At 37.8% G+C, this 21,250-nt stretch overlaps 1 protein-coding gene across 5 annotated transcripts in view; it reads right to left on the reverse strand.

Moving 5' to 3' along the window:
* UTRN (utrophin) overlaps positions 1-21,250 on the reverse strand; it is a 284,301-nt gene that overhangs the window by 142,325 nt on the left and 120,726 nt on the right. The window contains exon 1 of one of the 5 annotated variants that reach the window (XM_053460559.1): positions 17,704-17,941. The exons of 3 other annotated variants lie outside the window; for them this stretch is intronic. In XM_053460559.1, coding sequence (XP_053316534.1) covers positions 17,704-17,847 — 144 coding nt within the window. In that variant the 5' untranslated portion in view covers positions 17,848-17,941. Of the gene's footprint in view, positions 1-17,703; positions 17,942-21,250 lie in introns of those variants that run through there. One more of the 5 variants, XM_053460561.1, reaches the window with a different exon arrangement.

The raw sequence follows: 21,250 nt of genomic DNA on the forward strand, positions 1-21,250 counted from the left end.
TTTAAACACTTGCAGAAGATCGCATATGGCAGCCATCTTAGTTTAAGATTTTGTTCATATATTTTGATCAAAACCATATCTTACAGTTTTAACAATATGTCTATGAAAAATCCCAATTCCCCTTTCGTCCAGCGTGTCTATAAACATCTCTCATGGAATTCCGAAGACAATTTGAGTTGCAGAAGTTTGAATGTCACAGAGTATTTCCCATTAAGATGACTAAATAGTTACATCCAAACCCATTTATCACAAATTCCCCAATGACGCATTACGAGATTCTATGCACAAATAAGCAGACACCAGAAACGATTTAATGTATGCAGGCTGGAAACCTACACATAATTTATCTCAACCATGGTCGCCTGTATCTGCCTGTTTTATTGTTCCCTATAAACCTTGCACATTATGGGTACAGGGCTTTGCTAAAGGCATATTTAAGACTCCACAGCACGGAGTACACAAAACACATTCGTCAGTGTCACAATTTCATGTTGATCCAGCACGCCTCTAATAAATATTCTTCCGCCGCTTTAACTGGGCTCTAATGTTTAGTGTTTCCTATTTCATTTCAGAGCGACACAAGCAAGATTCATCAGGGAAATAACCCAATAATAGGTACATAATATGATTTAGTCCCCACTTAATTCTGAAGACTGCAGGAGCCATACTGATGTGATTCAAGGTTGTATTGGTCTAATCAGAGGCTAAACAATTGACCTCCCCCATCACTCACATCTACAGACATTTCAGCCAAGAAGAATGCCCTTGATTAGTTTTAATGACCATAAAGGCTGTTGAGATGAAATCCTGGGTGCAAACAACATTATTTTGTAATCCAATCCGTTTCACTTCGTTTTCGGATACATCAGAAATCTCCTTTGTGAAAAGCTTGCACTTAACTGCAAAAACAAATCAGAGCATTTAGCAAATTGCAAACGCTTTCGCTTGAAGCATTAGCAAACATATTGGCTTACTGCAACCGATTTTATTTCTCTTTGGTCCTGTAGAGAAGTCATGGTGGGTCCTCTTTATTCAGTGAATTCATCTAACATCTTGAACATGAGGATATTAAATGGTTGCACGAGTATATATATTATTGGAACTAGAAGAACAAGCTACTATTACGAACTAGGCACTTTGTGCCAGTAACCCATTCTTCTTAAGAATAGCAACATAAGGATTTCTGCCAGTAAGTTTTTAAACAAAAACATATTCAAGCAAAATAATCCTGGTAGAGACTTCATAGAAAACAGGGTATTTACAAAGGTCCAGACCCTACATGTGTCCATTGTTCTTTGGGCTTCAGAGGTCCTACCTAGATCTGAAATGAGCATTTCCAACGATATGGGGATCATTTTCTACTCCCTTCCCCCATCGAGTGTCCTTATGTATCATTACGGGACACAGGTCTCAGCATAAATGAATTCATTAACTACATATAGCTTGTGGTTATTGGTTGTCACTCAGTTTAATTGTTTTGAAGACATTTTGTCTACAAAAGGAAGTGGAAATTGAATGCAGCCTGTGACAGGGCCAACTTTATCTAATTGATTTCTTGTCCTGAAACAATCGACAATCAGCAACTTAGAAACAGAGCAAAGAGAGGATAACGTTGAGAAATAACCATGCAGACCCTTCGTATACATAAATTAGACTTGTAATACATATAAATCACTTACTTTAATCTGAAAACCCAGCTCCATGTCTTTATAGAGTGAAAAAACTGTCAAATGTGTTTTTTAGGAAAAACAACGGATTTGTTCGAAATAGTGTGCAAAATCCAACACTGAAAACCATGTTTGCCTCTGTCTACCAAAGACTGAACTCAGACAGCTCTGGTAAAGACTTCTTTATGCAGGTCATGAATTTAAACTCTGAATTTAAGAGACTACAACAAAAGAATTGAAAACAAGCAAACTCAAAATTGCAAGTTACTCATGTGCAGTGGTATTTTTATGTGGGGTGAAGCTCTAGGTCTCACCTAGGTTATTGCTTTAAGAGTCTCCCCAAGGCCTCTCTCTTTCTAGATATCATCTGTGATGAGTGCTGGTATATCACATCCTAGTGCTTTGCCTAAAGAGGACTGCCGTGCAATGTCAGAGATAATATTTGGGATGTGTTGGCTAGGCACAGACCTTCGTGGTTTAAATGGGCCAGTTACAAAGGGAAAACAAGCCAGAACCATTAAGCACCAGGTAGCTGGATAAGGTGATTTACACCCCCGAATAATGCGACACAGGGCCTGCTTAACCCTGGACTGCCACCCTAGGCCGAGCTGCAAGAATATGCTGCTCCTCATTTGACTTGCACCATTCTGCAAAATGAAAACAATTAAGTTGCCACACGAATTTTGGAGCTCCTTGCAACTTTTAACAACTGCAATAGCAATGCGCTTCACTGATGATCTGGAGTGACAGGATCATAAGATTTGTACAAAGGTAGGGAAAATGAAATTCCATGCACAGTTCTCCCTTCAGAAACCATGAGTGGATGGACAGAAACATAGTTTACTAAGAGAACAGCTGAACAATTAATTAAATCTATCATGATTACAGTCTGACAGGAGGAAAAGACTAGAGATAATTAAAAAAAGTAATTTAACTTATTTTTCTTTTTTAATTCTACAGACTGGCATATATGATCCCTGATGACTGGGTTCTATTCAGTTCCTGTCAAGTCAGGTAACTGTTCTAATATGCATTGATGTTCTACACAATTCCTGGCTGATCCTTGCAGCAGAAATAGACAGGGAGGAACCTCATCAGTGCCAGAAGGATATGAGATATTTAGAAGAATGGCACAGCTTGGGTTAAGGATACATTAACAACCTTTCATTTTCTAGGGCCATAAAGAGCTAGACAGATAGCTGCAGAGAGGCTGTCTCATGCACAGGGAGAAGTGGAACACTTGCTCTAGGAACCTATACTCAGGTGGGCCACGGACCACTGTGCGGAAAGTATCAGAATGCTGAAGTTTCTGAATGGGCTGGCTAGCAATCACACAGTATCTGGGAAGCAAAATCCATCAGCCTGTGCAACTTTCACATTGACCGTTGAGACAAGAATCTGAGTTTCAGCACTTTCATTGGCAGTAAAGTTGGACCTTGCAAATCTCCACTTGCCCCCAGTCTACCTAATTTCCATGTGTCCAAGGACTCTGTACCACAATGAGGACGTCACAACCCAGAAGCACTCTGTTTCAAAGTATAAAAGACAGTCTGAGGACGACGTCGGAAAACAGACAGGGATTAGCATTCCTGCAAAGTGTTTCTCATACAAACCTTTTGCAAAAGCCTATTGAAATTTCAAATAAATGAAAAGATTGAATTCTTTATAAATGTCAAAAATCCTTGTCATTATAACATTATTCTTATATAAAATTTTTGTGCCTACTGCAGTATTCTGAAACCACTTTGAGAATAGCAAAAAAAAAAATTGCATGTGTAATGTAATAAAGACAGCCCAATAATTCATGCGTCATTACTAACAACAGATGGAGAGGTAGCTACAAGTCTGATACAAATCTGAGACTAGGCACCGAAACAGATTCTACACAATAACAATATAATAAACATGTCTGTTCTCAATTCATACAAGTATTGTACTCAACAGGCATAGACAACAAGTTTCGTCTGCAGTGTATCAATTTAGCTCTGTGATCCAAGCATGGTATACAAATGCTCAAGAAAACTAAGTTTAGTCTGAAGGCTCCTGGTATCACAGAAGATTCCCAAGCCTCTGACGCACTGCTTTAATCTGAGTAGGGAGAGTGGAGTTAGGGTCGGCTCACTCCTTACCTGGAACTGCCCACTCTCCAATCTATTCCAGATGATATAGGGGACAGCTATACAGTAAACTGTCTTTGTAATAATTTAGAAGAAAGGTTTCCTGAAGAAGAGGTACGAGATTGGTCAGTTTTTCAATTCTTCTCAATTGCAAATTTTGAGTTAATACCTTATTGCTAGTGATTTTCTAACTGATAATTCTCTAATAGACAAATTAAGTATCTTAAATTTTCCATGCAAAGAAAAAAAATAAATCCAAAATGATATCAAACTTTTCTCAAATGGTGGACCTGCACCAAAATTATTAGTTTTGTGACCTTGCAAAGTTGATGGACACAGGGGGAATCTTCCTTCCATCTAGTTTCGACTGTGGGCGAGGTTTTGGCCTAACAAATCAACTCAAAAACAAGATGACAAACCGTTTAGGATTTGCTAATGAGAATCAAAAGCTACCAATAAGATGGAAGTTAGAATGAGTGGGTAATAGCCAAAAATAGGAGAAAGAAAAATAAATCAATGTCATAAATATGTAAACCTAACAAATACAATGCAAGTGTTAAACCGAAAAAAAGAAACAGAGCAAAACGTAATAAAAATTTAATTATGTAAAAAGGAGGCTACGTTTTCTTCATTTATGTTCTTCTCCTCTTCTTATATTATCTTATAATACATAATGTAATTAGGTCCTCAGGGATTAAAAAGCAAAAAGATCCTAGACAACAACTTTAATGCATCAAATATTAACAGAAACAAAGGCAGCCTATAATTCATGCTCTGAAACATGCATAAATAACACCACCATGTAGAGCACTGGGTTTTTGTCCTCCAGTCCTATTATGTATTGGAGTCTTCTCCTCCTGTACCTCTCCAACAAGGCTTCCAAACCTTGACCCTCTGGTCACCATGATATAATGAGCCTTCCAAGATCAAGACCTTAATCCAAGAGGGTCTAAATCTTAGATGGCCCCTTATTGTCTATGAATATTTTGCTGCATTTCATTCCTGTGGACTTAATTATTTTATGAATTAAATGGATAATAAACTTTTTTGGTTTATTTTTTAGTATTACATTTTGTAAAAACTGTCACTTTTACTTTGTTTTATTACACCAACATTTCATGCATTTCAAGCTGGCTCATGGTTGACCATAACGTAAGAAGACCAGGTTTGATCTTCTTACCTGTACGTTTGCTGGACAATGTAGGAATCACCAGAAACGGTCAACAGTATCAATATGACGTATTTCAGCAGTCAGAACTGCAGTGAATTAAAAGCGTCAATGAAATGCAATGATTTAGAATTGAAATAGAACAAATATGTTACTATTAAAATTGTACATTAAATTACATTCAAATTAGTGTAATGTTTCATCAAACAACTAAAACAAAGCACTTTGCTGATGACATTACTGTTATATACCAATTTATCTACAGTTGATTGCTGGCTCATTGCTGCCTCATTAACTAAATGAAGTCTCGGGAAAAAAAGATGACCTTGTACGCACTGGAAGATGGCAAGTCATCATGCTAATTACATGGTCCTTGGAATAAGGGCTTCATGGCCTACACACTATCCTGCCAACAAATCGAATGTCTGCCAAAGGCGCAGAAGAGACCAAGAATGGATTAATAAACATGCTGGACTGATACTGCTCCCAGTCACTGGCTACTTTTACAGGGAAGCCCGAAGGCAATAATTTATATATGTCAAGTGAGCAAATTGCCAACAGAACAACTATGTCAGGATTCAATACTATTACAACTGTTTCAATAAACAATAGATCTGTGTTTGACACATATTGTAGGAATTGGGCACCTGGTCTGCATTTAGGAGCCAACCTGATTGGATTAAGGAGCCAAGTACAGTATAGTATATGAAGCATACAAAGCAATAAAGAAATAACAGTGTTAGCAGCCATGGCTACCTGGCTCCCTCAGGACTTAATCGAAAATATTATATAAAATACACCATGTCTCTAAGTTATTTCTCCAAAACTGGACACCTAAGGGAGCATTCATGGTAACGACCCTGTGCTTAAACCCTTTGTAGATCCCTAGATAATACAGCTTCAATATTCCTCGAACGTTCGTCTATGCATATAGACAGGAATTGGGGTGAGGCCACTATAGTATACATTATATGATTTCCTATTAAACTATAAAGGACCGCACTTAAAATAATAATGGTATGATTTTGACAACACGTTTGATATTAAGAATATCTAATGTCAGACTCTATTAATTATTCAAGTGATAATGAGAAAACTGCTAGCAATTATTAAGTAAATTCAGATAAAACAATGCTTCTTTCTTAATTATACCTACAGATAGGTTTAGCTATATTGTACAAACAGATATCATAATTAAAGAAAAGTAACTATTTGAAATGTGTTTTCAATAACAGTTAATGCCAACCACTCACATTTTCTCATATTTTAATTGACATTATTCTAGTATTACTTATAATAGCAGTTTAATTAGCTTTTCCAGTGGTACTCAAAAGAAAAAAAGACTGCATTATTAACCCAATCAATATTTAATTTATAAGTGTTTAATTGACAGTCAGAGTTCTTTTCATAATACATAGTATTTTAAAGGTGCTTTTCTTCATTCTCTGCTGAATTAACATTTGCAGCTAGTTGCAGCATTAGAAACATCAGAATTTTCTCAGGAATAATCATGTAAAATGTTGCATCATTCATACTTTTTGCTGGGAAGGGTTAATTGTCAAAAGATTGTGAAAGAAATGCAGGCACTTGTTACTGTGTTGTTTTTAAGGGGTTAAACGTGCAGATGAGAGAACAGCTCTGCTCTACTTACGTGCCTAGCGTATACCTGAGTTTTGTCAAAGTGGAATTCCCTGAAATGATGTTTCTTTAGTATTTCTATACATGGTTCACATGTCAGCTCATTCTGCGAGGAACTAGCAAGCGTTCATCTTATTGCACCATGTTAAACAACAGGCTTAATACCCCTGAGGATAGTTAAGAGTAATGAGGCTCTAGGGAGCAGTACTAAAGGGGCAGTCATGACCATCTTCCAGCAATCAGAGCAACATTTTATTATTTATTCATTTATATAGAGATGTCAAATGAGCTTACAATACAGAAAGCTCATATTTCACGTATCGCAATGAGGACGCCTGTGTTGGGGTTTGTGGCAGCAGATCGGGCTTGCCTGAATAGTCATCTCTTGATCCTAGTGATAAGAGGATCGCCTTATGCGGTCCATGCTCTCTACTGCCCGTAAAAGCTGGACGGTGGGGCAACAACCTAGGACAGCACCCATAAATCAGGACTATTCAATGAAACACCGAGATTGTTAGGATGTATAATATCAGGTTAGCATTTAATGCATGGTCATAGTCAAGTTTTACATATCCCGTTTGTCTGGTAGAATTCATGTGGTATTTGACTAAACATAAAAAATATATTATAAAAAACTGAATCTGACTTATCTCATCTTGCCGTCTTATTCATAGTTACTTCATTTTATGAAGATGTAACGTATAGAGCAACAGATTACATCCACGGCCGTTTTTTTGGTCTTCTATAGATCATTTGCAAAAATTACACTGACTAACCAGAAAAAAAGTCTGGTAATTCTTTCAGAAAGCATCTGAAGTCGACCCATACAACAGTTTATCACTCAACGCAACGCAGGGGCTCTCGCTTCACAAAACTCTCTTCCACTCCACTAAGCCCCTAAGCGTCCACAAACCTCTCTCCTTCATGGCTCCCCTGTTGCAGTCGAGTCAAGAGCCAAAGAAATAAAGTTTTTTTTCCTCCTCGAGGCAAATTAGAAATGCAGATGCTAGATATGCAAATAATGATAAATCATGTTAGGCGGCTTCTTATTGTCTATAAATAGACACACTAGGCTCTCAACAAAGAAATATAACATCATTAGGATTCTTAAGTCATTGGCTCTCTCCTGCAAGCTCCTTTCTTGTGATGCTGTTCTACTCTGTAATGGTATAGCTGTTGGGGTGAAAGGGCCTTCAGGTCCTGATAAGCAGATGGTGCTCCCTGAGATCCTTCTACCATTAGCACTGGGCAATGTGCTCCTCTGTCAGTATCAATCTCTTCTTGTGCTCCCTGGGAGTCTGTGCGTATCGGGTAGATTCAAAGCTCTTAAATATTACCTGGTGCCCTGTGTATTAATGTTTAGTACATAGCATTGCAAAAAAAATATGCTTACATCCATTATGAGCTGTGAATGGAATCCATAAAAGTGTGACAGTTCACAAAAAAACAGACATGGAAACAAGGACACGAGGTATGTCACTTTTTGCCTCATTTCCATATATCAGCTACTTTACACATAGCTTTGAGCTTAGAACAGGGTGGGAATTTTCATAACATGTCTACAGTAAATCTGTAAGTAAATCAGTGTACATAATCAAAGCTCACATTTATTTTGTAAGTACTGTACTATGAAACGGCACATCCCTAACACTGAGCATCATACCTGGGAATTCTCTGCCTTTGACCCTGAGTCTCCGGGTGAGGTGCTGCTTCCCCGGGTCTTTGGGTAACCTTACTCGCTTCCCAGACAGCGGGAGTGGTGTTTTGCCATATCTACTTTCCTACTTTGTCCGGCACTAGCCACGGCCCGCTGAGCTAATCCCCCCAGAAGAGGGAGAGCTTCCCAGGTATTCCGAGCATATATAGTAAAATACACTCCACAAAAGCATTTTACATGGGAGCCAGCAACAGTATGCTTATGGAAATCCAGCCACAAAAACCTTCACCATATAGTACGAGTAAAATAAAATACATGTATGCCAATATGATCATGTCTTAAAGCTACCCTGCTCTGAACTCATAAAAGTGCCAAGATTCCTAAGCACTTTAAGAGTTTTAAGCAAAGGCATGCAGATAAGGGCACAAAGTGGGTCACCTTTTTAGTCCCTTCCATGGGCTTCCATTTACCTGCATGAGATGTTCATATAACAGACTGATACGATCTAACAAGAAGACACTGACTTATCATAACGTGGATGTTTCTCTTTATGCTCACAGCCTAAATGCTATTTGTACTCAATTCTGTATTTCATTTATATATTTACAAGATGTTGTACTGCATTGCAAGAGATGTTGGCCTAATACAAATATGTATATAAAGGGAGTAAAATGTTTTATAGTCAATTTAACTTTGAAATGAAATGCAAAAGCGCTAAAGGAAAGCAAAGAACTTGATGCGTTTATATAGATTTTTACTGTTATGGCTCTTACTGGGGAGCAGCCCGGCATTTGTATCTGTATTTTCTTTACTAATGATAATGGCATTGTTGGCAGAGCAATTCGGAGCACCGCACTTTCAAGGAATACTGCTTGGATTTGTAGCTTCTCAGCCGGCATTTCACGTTATACCAAATGTTACCATGATTTGTATAGTTTTTCATGGCTTACAAACAAATACAAATGATTAAATTACTTTCAATTCTTTTTAGTGGACTTTTGTTTCATTCTTAGTTGACCAAGAAGATGGTTCTGGGTAACACTCATGGTCAATTGGTCAAAAAGTATTTTCTAGCCTGGGGTGACTACGCCTAGGGCGGCAGTTCCAGGGGAGCAGTAGCTCTTCTGCCTCCACAACCAGGGACAGTTGGGGGAACCAGAGATCACCCTTGTGACCGGCCCATATATATGCCATGAAGAAATGGGCATGGAGGGGGCAGCCTCAGAGGAAAGTGTGTAGGGGGCAGCCTCAGAGGAAAGTGTGTATGGGGCAGCCTCAGGGGAAAGTGTGTATGGGGCAGCCTCAGAGGAAAGTGGGCAGGGGGCAGCTGAGGCATTGCTCAGAGTCAAGCCTAGGGTAGCACCCAGCCAAGATCTGTCTCCTGGTACAGGTGCATATAAAAGCAACTGCAGAATTACTACATATATGCTGCTTGCTTATCATATTTACTCACTGACAGTAAAACAAAGTCAAGAAAACACTTTTTGCATTTGCTTTACATAATCTTGATCCTACTATATCTTCGCCCAGGAACTATGGGATGACTTGAAAAGCTTTTGGCATGAGTCTTTGCTTTTTATCCTGAGTTTGTTCTTTCAAAGTTAGAAAGTGTTCAAATAGCTTCCATTGGAAAGACTATGTTAATTGTTAAAACTATGCAAAATTCAGAGGAAGTAAAAGAGCTGAATCTGTATATTATTTTAAGCATTTCACCATCTGGTGACCCTACGATTTAAACTTCTGGAACAATCTTAAATTCACAATGGTGACATGTTTCTAGAGACAAGTGATGTAAAATGCACAGGGATTATCTCCACTCAGTGCCAGTCACATCTGCTATTTTTTATTTTTTTTAATTTATACTTTTTCATGGACTAGTAAGGAAGAAAATGTTCTCCATTCACACAAGGAATAGTGGATTATAGTGATTTACTGCAAATAAAGAGCTGCTCAGCTATATATACATCAATATCAAACCAACAAAAAGCTGAGACGATCTGACATCCAATTTTAAAGACAATGGCCTGTTGATTGCGTATTCAACAATAAGGGCTTCAATAAAATCAATGAAGCAGAGGCATGCAGAGGAATTCTATTCACTTCCTTAGAACTGCATTAACAAAACCGACTAGTTCAGTTTATATTAAAATGTCCAGCGCCAAATCTGTATTTAGTTCATACAATACTAGGTTGCTTCAAATGACATCAGATGCTGTCATAATATCATCACACAAGTCCCACAGATACATTTCTCATGCACACAACATGTGTTTCAGATAGCAGCTAAGAGGATATGGGGATATTTTATGAATCGCTGTTTTAAATAGGAAAAGACGCATTCCCGATCATACGCAATCCTTATACTTACGCAAGTCTAATAACTATATATATAAATATATATATATATATATATATATATATATAAATATATATATATATATATATATATATAAATATATATATATATATATATATATATATATATATACACACACACAACATACTAGTTATGTAGTTTCCATCTGTTAAATATTAAAATTTCTCCCATTGTGCTGTATGTGAGCAAAACTAGAATTTTACAAGATATTTCTGATAATATCTTTACTTAAAGGAAACCGTTGCTAACAATATATAGTTATATAGACTCAGATAAAATTTTGACGGGACAAACCAGGAGGTGAGTTACCACAGACTGAAGAATTCCAATCAAATCTTTACTGAGGAATCATGGGAAGAAAATAAAATGCCTGACAAACTCTTTAGTAAAGGCAGGTGTGATAGAAGAGCTGGAAAATATAATTCTGAGAAAATGCTAAAAAAATAGTATTTTTATTATATATTATATTTATATGTTTTATAAAGATAATAATACCATAAGTCACAAGTAAAATGCCACAAAAGGGGAATTTCAGTGCTGGATTCAGTTATGGTTTTATCTGAGATGTAATGGTTCTTTTTCGAAGATGACTGGCCTGGGGGCACGCGGTTACCATAGTGATGTATGATATGAAACAGGTTTACTCAAAAAACTAATGGCATTTATATAGCACCTTTAGGATTGCCAATGTCAGAAATGAATTCAGTTGTGTTTGCACATTTTCATGATTAAGAAGCCTTTCCAATCTTTTTACAGACACTTGTCTCTTAAGAATTTGTAATTCAAGCTAATAGCTTTAATGGCCATGGAACATAAATGGCGTCTCTAAAAAAATCAGCATGTAACAACGTACTGTCTGTAATCCTTCTAATATTCTTACCGCTTCCTCCCCGTCCCAAAAACAGAAGCAAATGCAATAGTGGAGAACATGCTGCAGGAACAATACATGCGCTTTTTGAACAGCAGATCCATGTTATCTATGTTATCTCAAAGTGGGTTTTGTGGGTTTGCACAAAAGTACATATTGTGGAGACAACAATTCTAGCCCATGAATCTCCAGATTTATGAAGAATTTTGAGAGGTTTTACTTTTTTTGCCAGCATCTTACAAATTGACCTACTTAATGATAAAATGAGTAAGTAGCTCACGACACTTCTTATTACCATCAACGCATCATCTTAGCCCTCAGGTAACAAAATAAATAAACCCTCATTTGATGACCAAGCTGTCAAACTTATTGACAATGATGTTATAGATTAACTGATATCCTCCCTCCTATCTACCTGATGAAATACCCATCGGGATTTAATGCCCGCCAGCATATGCCATAATATTCACAGGTTTACACTCCTTTTTTAACTTTCCTCTTGCAATAAATTATTCACAAACCAATGTGTTAGTAACTCCGAGCTAGGACAAGTTCTCCACTTCCTCTCTCATCTGACTCCAGCGGGGATATGGCTTCCCGTCACTCCTCTACAGAACGTTCGTAAACATGGACTGTATCGGTGACAGCTGCTAAGATCTTCTGCTTCATAGACGCCACTGTCTTTGTATGCTCAGGTACGACATAGCTCTTATTAAAAGTCACGCGAACGAAAGCTCATCTTATCTTCCCGTGAGCTCTTTCACGTCAAGTGAACAGTGAGATCTGTAATTACACACTACAGATTTCTTTAGCTATTTAGATGTCATTAGCTATTATCATATTTACATTTTTGAGAAATGAGGCTATATTGCTCAATTACATATGGAAACTATAAAAAGAAACTTGAGGCAACCCTGACAACTCTTTTAAAGGATGAGAAAAGTTAGAGCACTTTAAAGTTTAAAGCAATTGTCTACCGGTGTGTGCCTCTTATATAACAGACCGCATAGACATTGCTAGGGGTAGGCAAGGGGAACTTCTCTTGTTCTTTTAGGTGATCCCATAAGTCTGGGAGATCAGTGCTTAATGGCTCCTTTAAACACAGATAAAACAATACATCAGGGCCTGTTTATCTCCCATCCATTTTTTTGCAGAAAAGTCACAAATTACTGACACTGTCCTGCTGAGCTGCCCCATCATCCTTCTCTTGTGGGCAGTTGGGATTATGGGTCTGTTGCAGAGATCTCCTGATGATGTCCCCTGCTCCAGTGAGCTGTGAAATCATTAACGATCTGTGCAGTTGCAGCACAGGCCTCTATCACACCTCCAGAGTGGCCACCTTGAGACACATTGAACCTGAGCGTCACAAGGGTAAGGTGGGCAGGGTCCCACATCTATCCCTGCTCCTCAACAAAGGGGTCTCTATTTGGACACCTGTAACGTTGGGAGTGGTATGACTTATGGAATGTGTGACGTGTGTGTAGCGGGTTAGCATGTTTGCAGTAACGAGATTCCAATTTCTTGTAGGTAATCCAATACGCAATCCTATCTACCGTAATTCCAAATCCACTAGGGATCCTTATGTGTATGCCATGGCAGCAGCCATCTCAATTCCCTTTTTATTCCCCATTTGTCTATTTCACTTGTATCTATACATTTCTGTTTGGTGGTGTTTGGTTCAGGTAGCCAGACAGAAAAGTGATTAGACAGTGCTAGCTGTGCTGCAAAAACACCTGAATCTAAGCTTCCCTAACAAAACCCTTTTTAACCAAGTATCTCCCACAAAACAATTACAAAAAAACAAAATATTCTGGTTTTATAAATGAACAGAGCTATTTAGTATTGGTACTAAAATCTAATACATCACATTTGAGACACCTCATTGTTATTCCCGATATACCAGAATATTTTTATGTAGACAGCTTGTCAGAAGACCCCCCCCAATATGTTCCAAGGTATTATATAATTTATTTAACAGGGTCTGACTGTTTAGCTTGTTTTGCCCCATGATAATTGGTCAAGATGCTTTAAAACCAAGCTTCCAAGTCACTAAATCTCCATTATACAACACAAAACATATGATTGAAAAGGACAGATAGGTAAGCGGAAATTTACTGCACAGAGGCTAGGCTAACATAAATACTTCTGCTTCTGGAAGGTTAAAAACTCTCCTGCAAGGGCATCTGCAGACATTTATTCAGGAGAAAAAGAGCAAAGCCAAATATATACAACCTTTCATCCCCCATCCCCCAAGGAAACTCAATTTTTTTTTCTATGAATCAATGTATATGTATCATACATTCATCGTGATCTTTTGATGTATTAAAGGACACACTTTAAGTATTTATGTTAATCTTGATTATTTAAATTATTTATATATTTCTCCCGCTTTGATGGCTAACTAGGACATCGCTAGGGTCTCACCGTCTACATCACCTGTAGACTATACTGATGTTTTAAAATGAAACTATACAGAGCTGTGTTCCCAGATAGTGGGCGCTCTGACTAATTTGCAGTCACCTGAAAACACATAAAAGACAATAATAAATAAGCAATTTCCAGGTAAAAATGGGATGGAATGTGGTAATTTTTAATTCATTATCTCTCCAAAGCAGACATTATAGATCATAAGGTACTCTGTAACTGCCTTCTAGCGACACCTGCTGGAAAACTGGTAGCAAAGCCACATTCTGCCCCACTAACATTTTTGAAAAGAATTGTTAGCTTGTCGTCTTTCCCCGCTTTCTCAAGACATTTCTGGAGTTCAGGAGAACGTTTTATTCTTTTCTGCTGTTGTGTTGTTATGATTTTTACAGGTTTGATCTATGGAGATATCTTTCTTTTATAAAACTGAAAAAAGAACTATGTCTCATTAATGGGCAAGATGCTGATATTATTAGAAGCAAAACAGGCCAAGATTTATATCTCAGAATCCTTCTACAGCTCAACATTGTCCCCCTGGGCTGCCTTGATTTTAAGATTTTGGGACCACTTTCTGGAAAGCTTTTTTTAACTTGTCATCCAGTCTCTGTGTATCTACAAGAACAACGGTTTTAGGCAGCGTATGCTCCATGAGATCTGTTGGCGACCACAGAACTAAAAGTGTGAATTGGGCACTTTGTCTATGAAATATATTATGGGCTCTTATATTACTTGGTTATTTCACTGGGTTTGCCTCTTGGTCTGAAAGCTACCAGCCCTCTCTTCATGTATTAACCAGCAGACCACAGTTAGTCAGCCAATTCTTCTCCGGATAATTATATACCAGAATTCCTCGAACCCTCTGCAAACCCTGGGATTGTAGTTTGAGCTGTAGAGTCACATATTTGCTATTCCTGCTTCAGACTTCGAGCACTTAGAAACACTTAATGCACGTTACAATACATCATAAGACGCCGGAGAGATTTTTCTCATGGCAGTACACACTCGTGATCTGAATACATCATCATGCAGAAATAAAAAAGAACACTCTTACAACTAAGGAGCAGCAGCCTACATACAGAAGCAAGTCCGAAGAAGTGAGACATTCACTGGATTGCAATGGTTGCAGTAGAAATATGTTAACTAGCATCACAGATATGTTTTTATGCATAAATCCCAAAGCCTGTTCAGAGAACAAAATAGTTGTAGCCTAAACTAGAACTTAACAAGAAGTCATTTTTGGACAGTCCTATTAATCTAATTGCCCAAGAGCAGTGCAGTGTATTTGTGTTTGGTAATAAAAATGGTTTTCAAGAAAACCAGCAGCAAAGCAATCAAAACACAAATCCATGCCAAGTTGGTCCGCTGTGAGACCTTGATGAAGTCTGCAACAGGTGCTGGAGATAGACATGTAGACCCCATTAAGCCTCAGAATGGGGGCGACTGCTGATGGGAGACAAAGTTCCCCTCACAGGTTTTTCGAAGCGTCACTTAGCTGGGTCTGGCATGGAGGTTAAAGTTTGAGGACACTTAGGCTGGTTAGTCTAGAGGGTCCCAATTATTTTAGGGTTTTCTTTTCACTTGTAAACAAATTCTAAAAAAAAGTGCCTAAGCCTTCTTGTCCTAGAGAACTATGCTTTACTGACCAAGAAAAGACATTAGCGACCCTCAGCTATGGGGTGATGTAGCAGCACATACAAAGGCTAACTGGAACACAAAAACAATATTTTTACTTGTATTTGAATCAGATTACATGGACTCAAGACTTCTTTCTGTGGGAAAGCACTTAAGATCCAAGGCGGATATGGCTTGCTAATTTGAACAGAATGCCCACTTATTTCTTTGCTCACTAATTAGACTGCCTCATCATTGCAAAATGGAAACACTTCTTGAGACACATATCATACTCTCCATAATGAACCTGAAGCCTCACTTGAATTCGAACATAATGGGTGGAATTCAACGCATTAGTTAAATCTATCACACGGAGTAGCAGTCCTTGCACAGGTTGCTATTGAAAAATACGTAAATGAATCTAGAACAATATAGTTCTTTTTGCTTTATTTATGACAGGAGGACTACTTGTTTAACTCTGGCATCCATATCCCCCTACATTTACTATATGGTTATATAGGACCAACCTAGCCTTTTTTGTAGGAGAAGATCACCACTATTGATGCTTCTTCAGTAATTCAGTATAGTGAAGTTTATGAGTTGAAATAATTGAGCTCACCTGCAAACTCCTAGTTTAGTGAGGAAATACCTGAAATATTAAAAGACATGACAGCTTCCAGGACATGACTTCTAGAACTTTGTAGTACACATGGGGTGTTTAATGAAATGCAAACCTTGTTCTTGTGAGCTCCTGAGCCTCACAGGTGTACTTCAACAAAGTCTGCAGTATGACAGGTAACTTTACGCTCAGTTTAGGGTAAGAAACGTGTGCTTTCTACTGGGTGCTGAGGATTTCCACCGCTCTTTGGGACACAGAACCAGCCTCAGTCCTTTATTCGCTGCATGAAAGTGCCACAGGTAAAACATCAGAACTGGTTTTAGTTTAATAATATGCATACGGACATACTAAAATGTAAACAATTCCTTTATCTGGATCAAAAGATGAAATTATGTGTGGTAAACAATAACCGAAATAATGCAGTAGTGCCTGTGTGGGCACGTTTCTGGACATGTGTTGTGCCTCCACAAAAATGTTCCCATCTACACATGAATATACAATGTTTACCAGGCTCAGGTTTTTTCTTATATACTATTTGACCATTAAAGAATCTATTACATAGCCACATGGAAACTAAGAAGTAAAACATGGACTTTGTGGTTTATTAGATGTTTCATGGTTATGCAGTCAACTTTGTTAATGATAGCAAACCAACATGTCTCCATGACCAGGAGGTCGTGTTACCCAAGTTGCCCTGGGTTTCAAAAATGAATGAGCTCCAGTCAGTGGGAAGGTTTAAACCATCCATCATACTGGGACAGGCACTGCCTGGCAGGGATGATAACTCTATGGCTAAAGGCAGAAAAGCCAAAACGCTAAATTATTGATGTCACATCTGGTATGATCATAGTCAATGCATGAGAGAGAGAACATTATATATATATATATATATATATATATATATATATATATATATATATATAGTTTCTATTTATGTATTTTTGTCCCCTTATTATAATGATAGGATAGTCACTAAAGACATTCACTCCCTGGTTCCCACACTGCAGCATTTATAATTTTTGTAAGCTAGTCTTCTGCTATAATAAAAAAGAAATGCTATAATACAGCAAAAAATGGACATGATAAAACATGAAAACAAGATCCGAGTGGATCAAAGTAAGTGAAGGAGAAATTCCGAGCCCAAGAGCATTCACTCTTATCCACAGATTCACAAGTGGCTTTACTGCAGTTATCGTAATTAACTTTAAGAATAACACATCAGTTGAGGAACTGTGTGTATGGGTGGGTGTGGATGTAACATATATATATATATATCCACACCCACCCATATGTATATATATATATATATATATATGACAAGCTGATTCAATAACCTGTTTAACTTGTTCAGTGCCACAGATATATCCCGTACCTGTAAGACCGTAAAGTGTAATCATGAAGTGGGTCGAATATCATGTCTTTGTTCTTAATAGAAAATAAGCAAATAAAGAAATGATATTTAAAGTTGAACTTTAAGCCACTTTTAAAGCCATGAAAGTGACTGTCCAGAAATAGCAGGAATTCTAATGAATGCGCCAGCCCCCTGCGCCAACTCACCTTGCACAGTTTCTGGTAACGTGGGGAAGAAACTGCCATTCTTTGCAAGTGATGCAACAAGACAACAACTTTTTGCAGAGATGTTCTCACTACAGCCATCATTTTAAGTTTGCCACACTTCTTCAGGAACCTCAGAATTTGCATTATAAATGATAAACGGCAATCATTCCCTCATGGTCACTGGACAACCATTTGCCAGCTGTCTGAGCATGCTCGTTTCCAAACAAGACAAAAAAAAATCCTTTAGGGAGACCAAAGCCTGCACTGCTTTCAAAGGCAGAAGAGGATCGCATCTCCTAAGTTTGATTTCCCGGAATAAAGATCTTTCCGAGCCAGCTCCTGACGGGCTCTTGTGTTCTCTGCCGAGACCAGGCATGCAGGAGTAAGCTGCTCCAGCCAAGCGCCTGCTTATCCTCCTGGAAACCCGTACAATAGGAAGACTTTAAGAATGAAAACCTTTAAACTGCGAGAGACGGAGGAGTCTCTGGAGAAGAGATGATGGATATTCAAGCAGAGTGAATTCCACGAAGCTGATTTTCACATGAAGGGCTGGCAGAGGAGAAAAAAAAAGGAGAGATGCTAGCACCCTTCCCGTGAAAGATGCTCTTTCTGCCTCTCGCTCTCAGCCAGTCTCTGACTGAATGCAGTTCCACCAGAGTGAATAACAGACTCGTATTAATCTTCAGAGGAGAGCTGAGGGATAGCTGCTCTAATTCCATCAGCCATACACTAAAATGCTAATTAATCACACACAGGCACAAGATGGGGGAGGGAGATAGACATTATAGAAAACCGAGAGGGCATAACTTCACGATGTAAACACATCAACATTATTAAAACAAATATTATCCGCTGCTTTGCTCGTTGTAAGCACAATATTCAGATTTATTTACACGCATGGTTTCTACAAACACACGCAAGCTAGAATTACAAAAACGATATATAATATTATATATATAACATATTAAAAATATATATTAATATATATATATATAATATAAATAATATTATATATTATATATATATATATATATATAGAAAATGTATTAATATATATATATATATATATATATATATATATATATATATATATATGGGTTTTCATTCTTATTTTGATGTTAGACTGGCCTGAGACAATTAAGGACAAACAGGTTGGTTTTGCACAAATCTAAGAGCGGTGATTAACAGACCCGAAAATACATTAATGACAATGTTTTGTTTAGTTTATTAACAGTATCTATCTTATAACTGAGAAAAAAAAATTTCTTGCTGTAATCATATGTTTGCTCAGAATCTCATGTCGCACCAAATGTTTCAATAAAAACTGGAAACACAACGTATAAAAAATAAATCCTCTAGAAATGACACTTTGATGCTGCCGTATTTCCCGACAAGCGTGTGCTGTCACGCGATGCCTTACCATTTTTTAGCCTTGTCTCCAAAAGCGGTGAGATGCAGGCGCTCCAAGGGTTAACAAGTTGTTCTTTTAAACTTTATTTAAAAGGGATATTGTGAATTTTTGCGAACTAACGCCGTGTTACGGTTTTCTCAGAATTCAAAGTATTTGCATCTTTATTGACAAATAAGTAGGCTTGTGAAAGACAGTGATTTATTGCTAGGTTTGAGATGTAGCGGTAAAGCAATTTTGCTTTTTTATTGAAAAGTTTAAAAACTACACAGTTTGTTAAGAGCCATTTTGAAATTTTTACTCATTTTCCTCTTAATACTTAGAGGAAGGCGCCTTGCCATGGTGTGCTTTATTATACACTGAACACTGTATTCTTATATAACACTCAGGCTGGGGGCAGTTTGTCATAATACTGGTTTTCTGGCAGCTGTTACAGGGATGATGCTTGTGGAAACGGCATAGTCCAGAGTTGGACGATTCTGGAGATCACAATAACCTCTAGACTCTAGAGGTTAATGTGATCTCCAGTATCTTCCTAGTAAGCATTTCCATGTATTAATGTAAGGAGGGATTGTCTGGTCGAGCAAAGCTAGCACACCTACCAGGGTCATTTTTGAGGACATATACATTTCACAAGCTGCGGACCAGCACGTATAAAGTGTTGCCCTGCAGTATGTGGGATGCATAACCAAGTAACGGACTACTTGATGGGAGTTCATAATGCCACGTATTATATGTGATGTACAGAGGTGCCCTGATCCTGTAATGAAGTACTCAATTATTAGCATGATTCTAAACTACAAAACTACAATAAGGTAAAAGAAGCATGAAACAGAACAGCAGCAAAGTGGGTGGCACAAGGTAGAGAAGGGTTTCTTGACCCAAGAGCACACAGCCTAATGCATAATTTCCTATGCACCTACTACTGGCTTTATAATACTTAGGATAAATACTAATACATGCATGTATGCATGTGTGTGTATTGTTAGTTGGTGCTATATAACTAACAGATATATATATATATATATATATATATATATATATATATATATATATATATATATATATATACACACACACACACATCTCTATGACTGACAGCATTGTGTTAAGAGTGTATTAACCAGGAAACAGCCACATTGTGAAGCAAAGCCAAGGGAAAGAAAAGGATGCTCTCAAATTAATAAGATTGGACAAGGGACAGCTAAGCTATCAGTACTTTCAAAATTAAAATGACATGAGTCCTGGGTAACCAAACATGACATTTTGAGTCAAAGGGCTCAAACGCCTGAGAATTGCATAAATAGTTATGTCAGTTTGTTGCGACAGAATTTGGCTAGCATGTAAATGATCACAGTCTGGTACAAGGCACTGAACTGGTGATGATGGCTATAGGCTACCAGGCTGCACAATCTTAATGGACATTGCATATGAAAACATGGCATCACAGTATCATGTGAGCCCATCAGATATTCCAGTAACAGTTCTGGTATCCAACTGAATTTACATATATCCCAGGTTTAAGGCTTGTAAAGACATGAACAAGAACTACTGGCCATTGGTAGGAGGGAAAACTAATTACTACTATGGTATACATCTTAAATAAACACATTCATTTTTTAAAATAACATAATATTTTGTTGTATTTTCGCGTTGAAAATATTTCAGCAGGGCTGTGTTCTCTGCTCAGTGTGCCCGTATCTGACATGACCCGGTCTTCTAATTTAAAGGGATCTCACTCTTGCACACCCGTCACACAAATAACCTCACTCAATCACAATCACTCCCAATTACTGGTCATCACTGTATATTAAGATCTTTATGAACATGAAATGTCAGCTAGGAGTCGCTGCAGGCAGTCAGACTGTTGTGATGTAATACATAGGTGAGGGAGGAACGAGAGGACTCATTTTCTAGGCGATTGTAGTATTTCCACAAGCACAGAGATATGGAGTATTAAGGAGAAAAATAAACCGAGAGGTTTCTTTTACTTCTCTTTACATGATGCAGCAATTCTGGGGATATCTACGTTTTCACCGATATTCTACCGATATCTACTTCAATAAAATGGTTACTTATGGAATGTTCTTTGCATTTGGGGATGCAAATTCAAAATAAATAATTACATCTTGTGTCCAC

The sequence above is a fragment of the Spea bombifrons genome, chromosome 3, assembly GCF_027358695.1.
Source record: "Spea bombifrons isolate aSpeBom1 chromosome 3, aSpeBom1.2.pri, whole genome shotgun sequence".
Taxonomy (NCBI): domain Eukaryota; kingdom Metazoa; phylum Chordata; class Amphibia; order Anura; family Pelobatidae; genus Spea; species Spea bombifrons.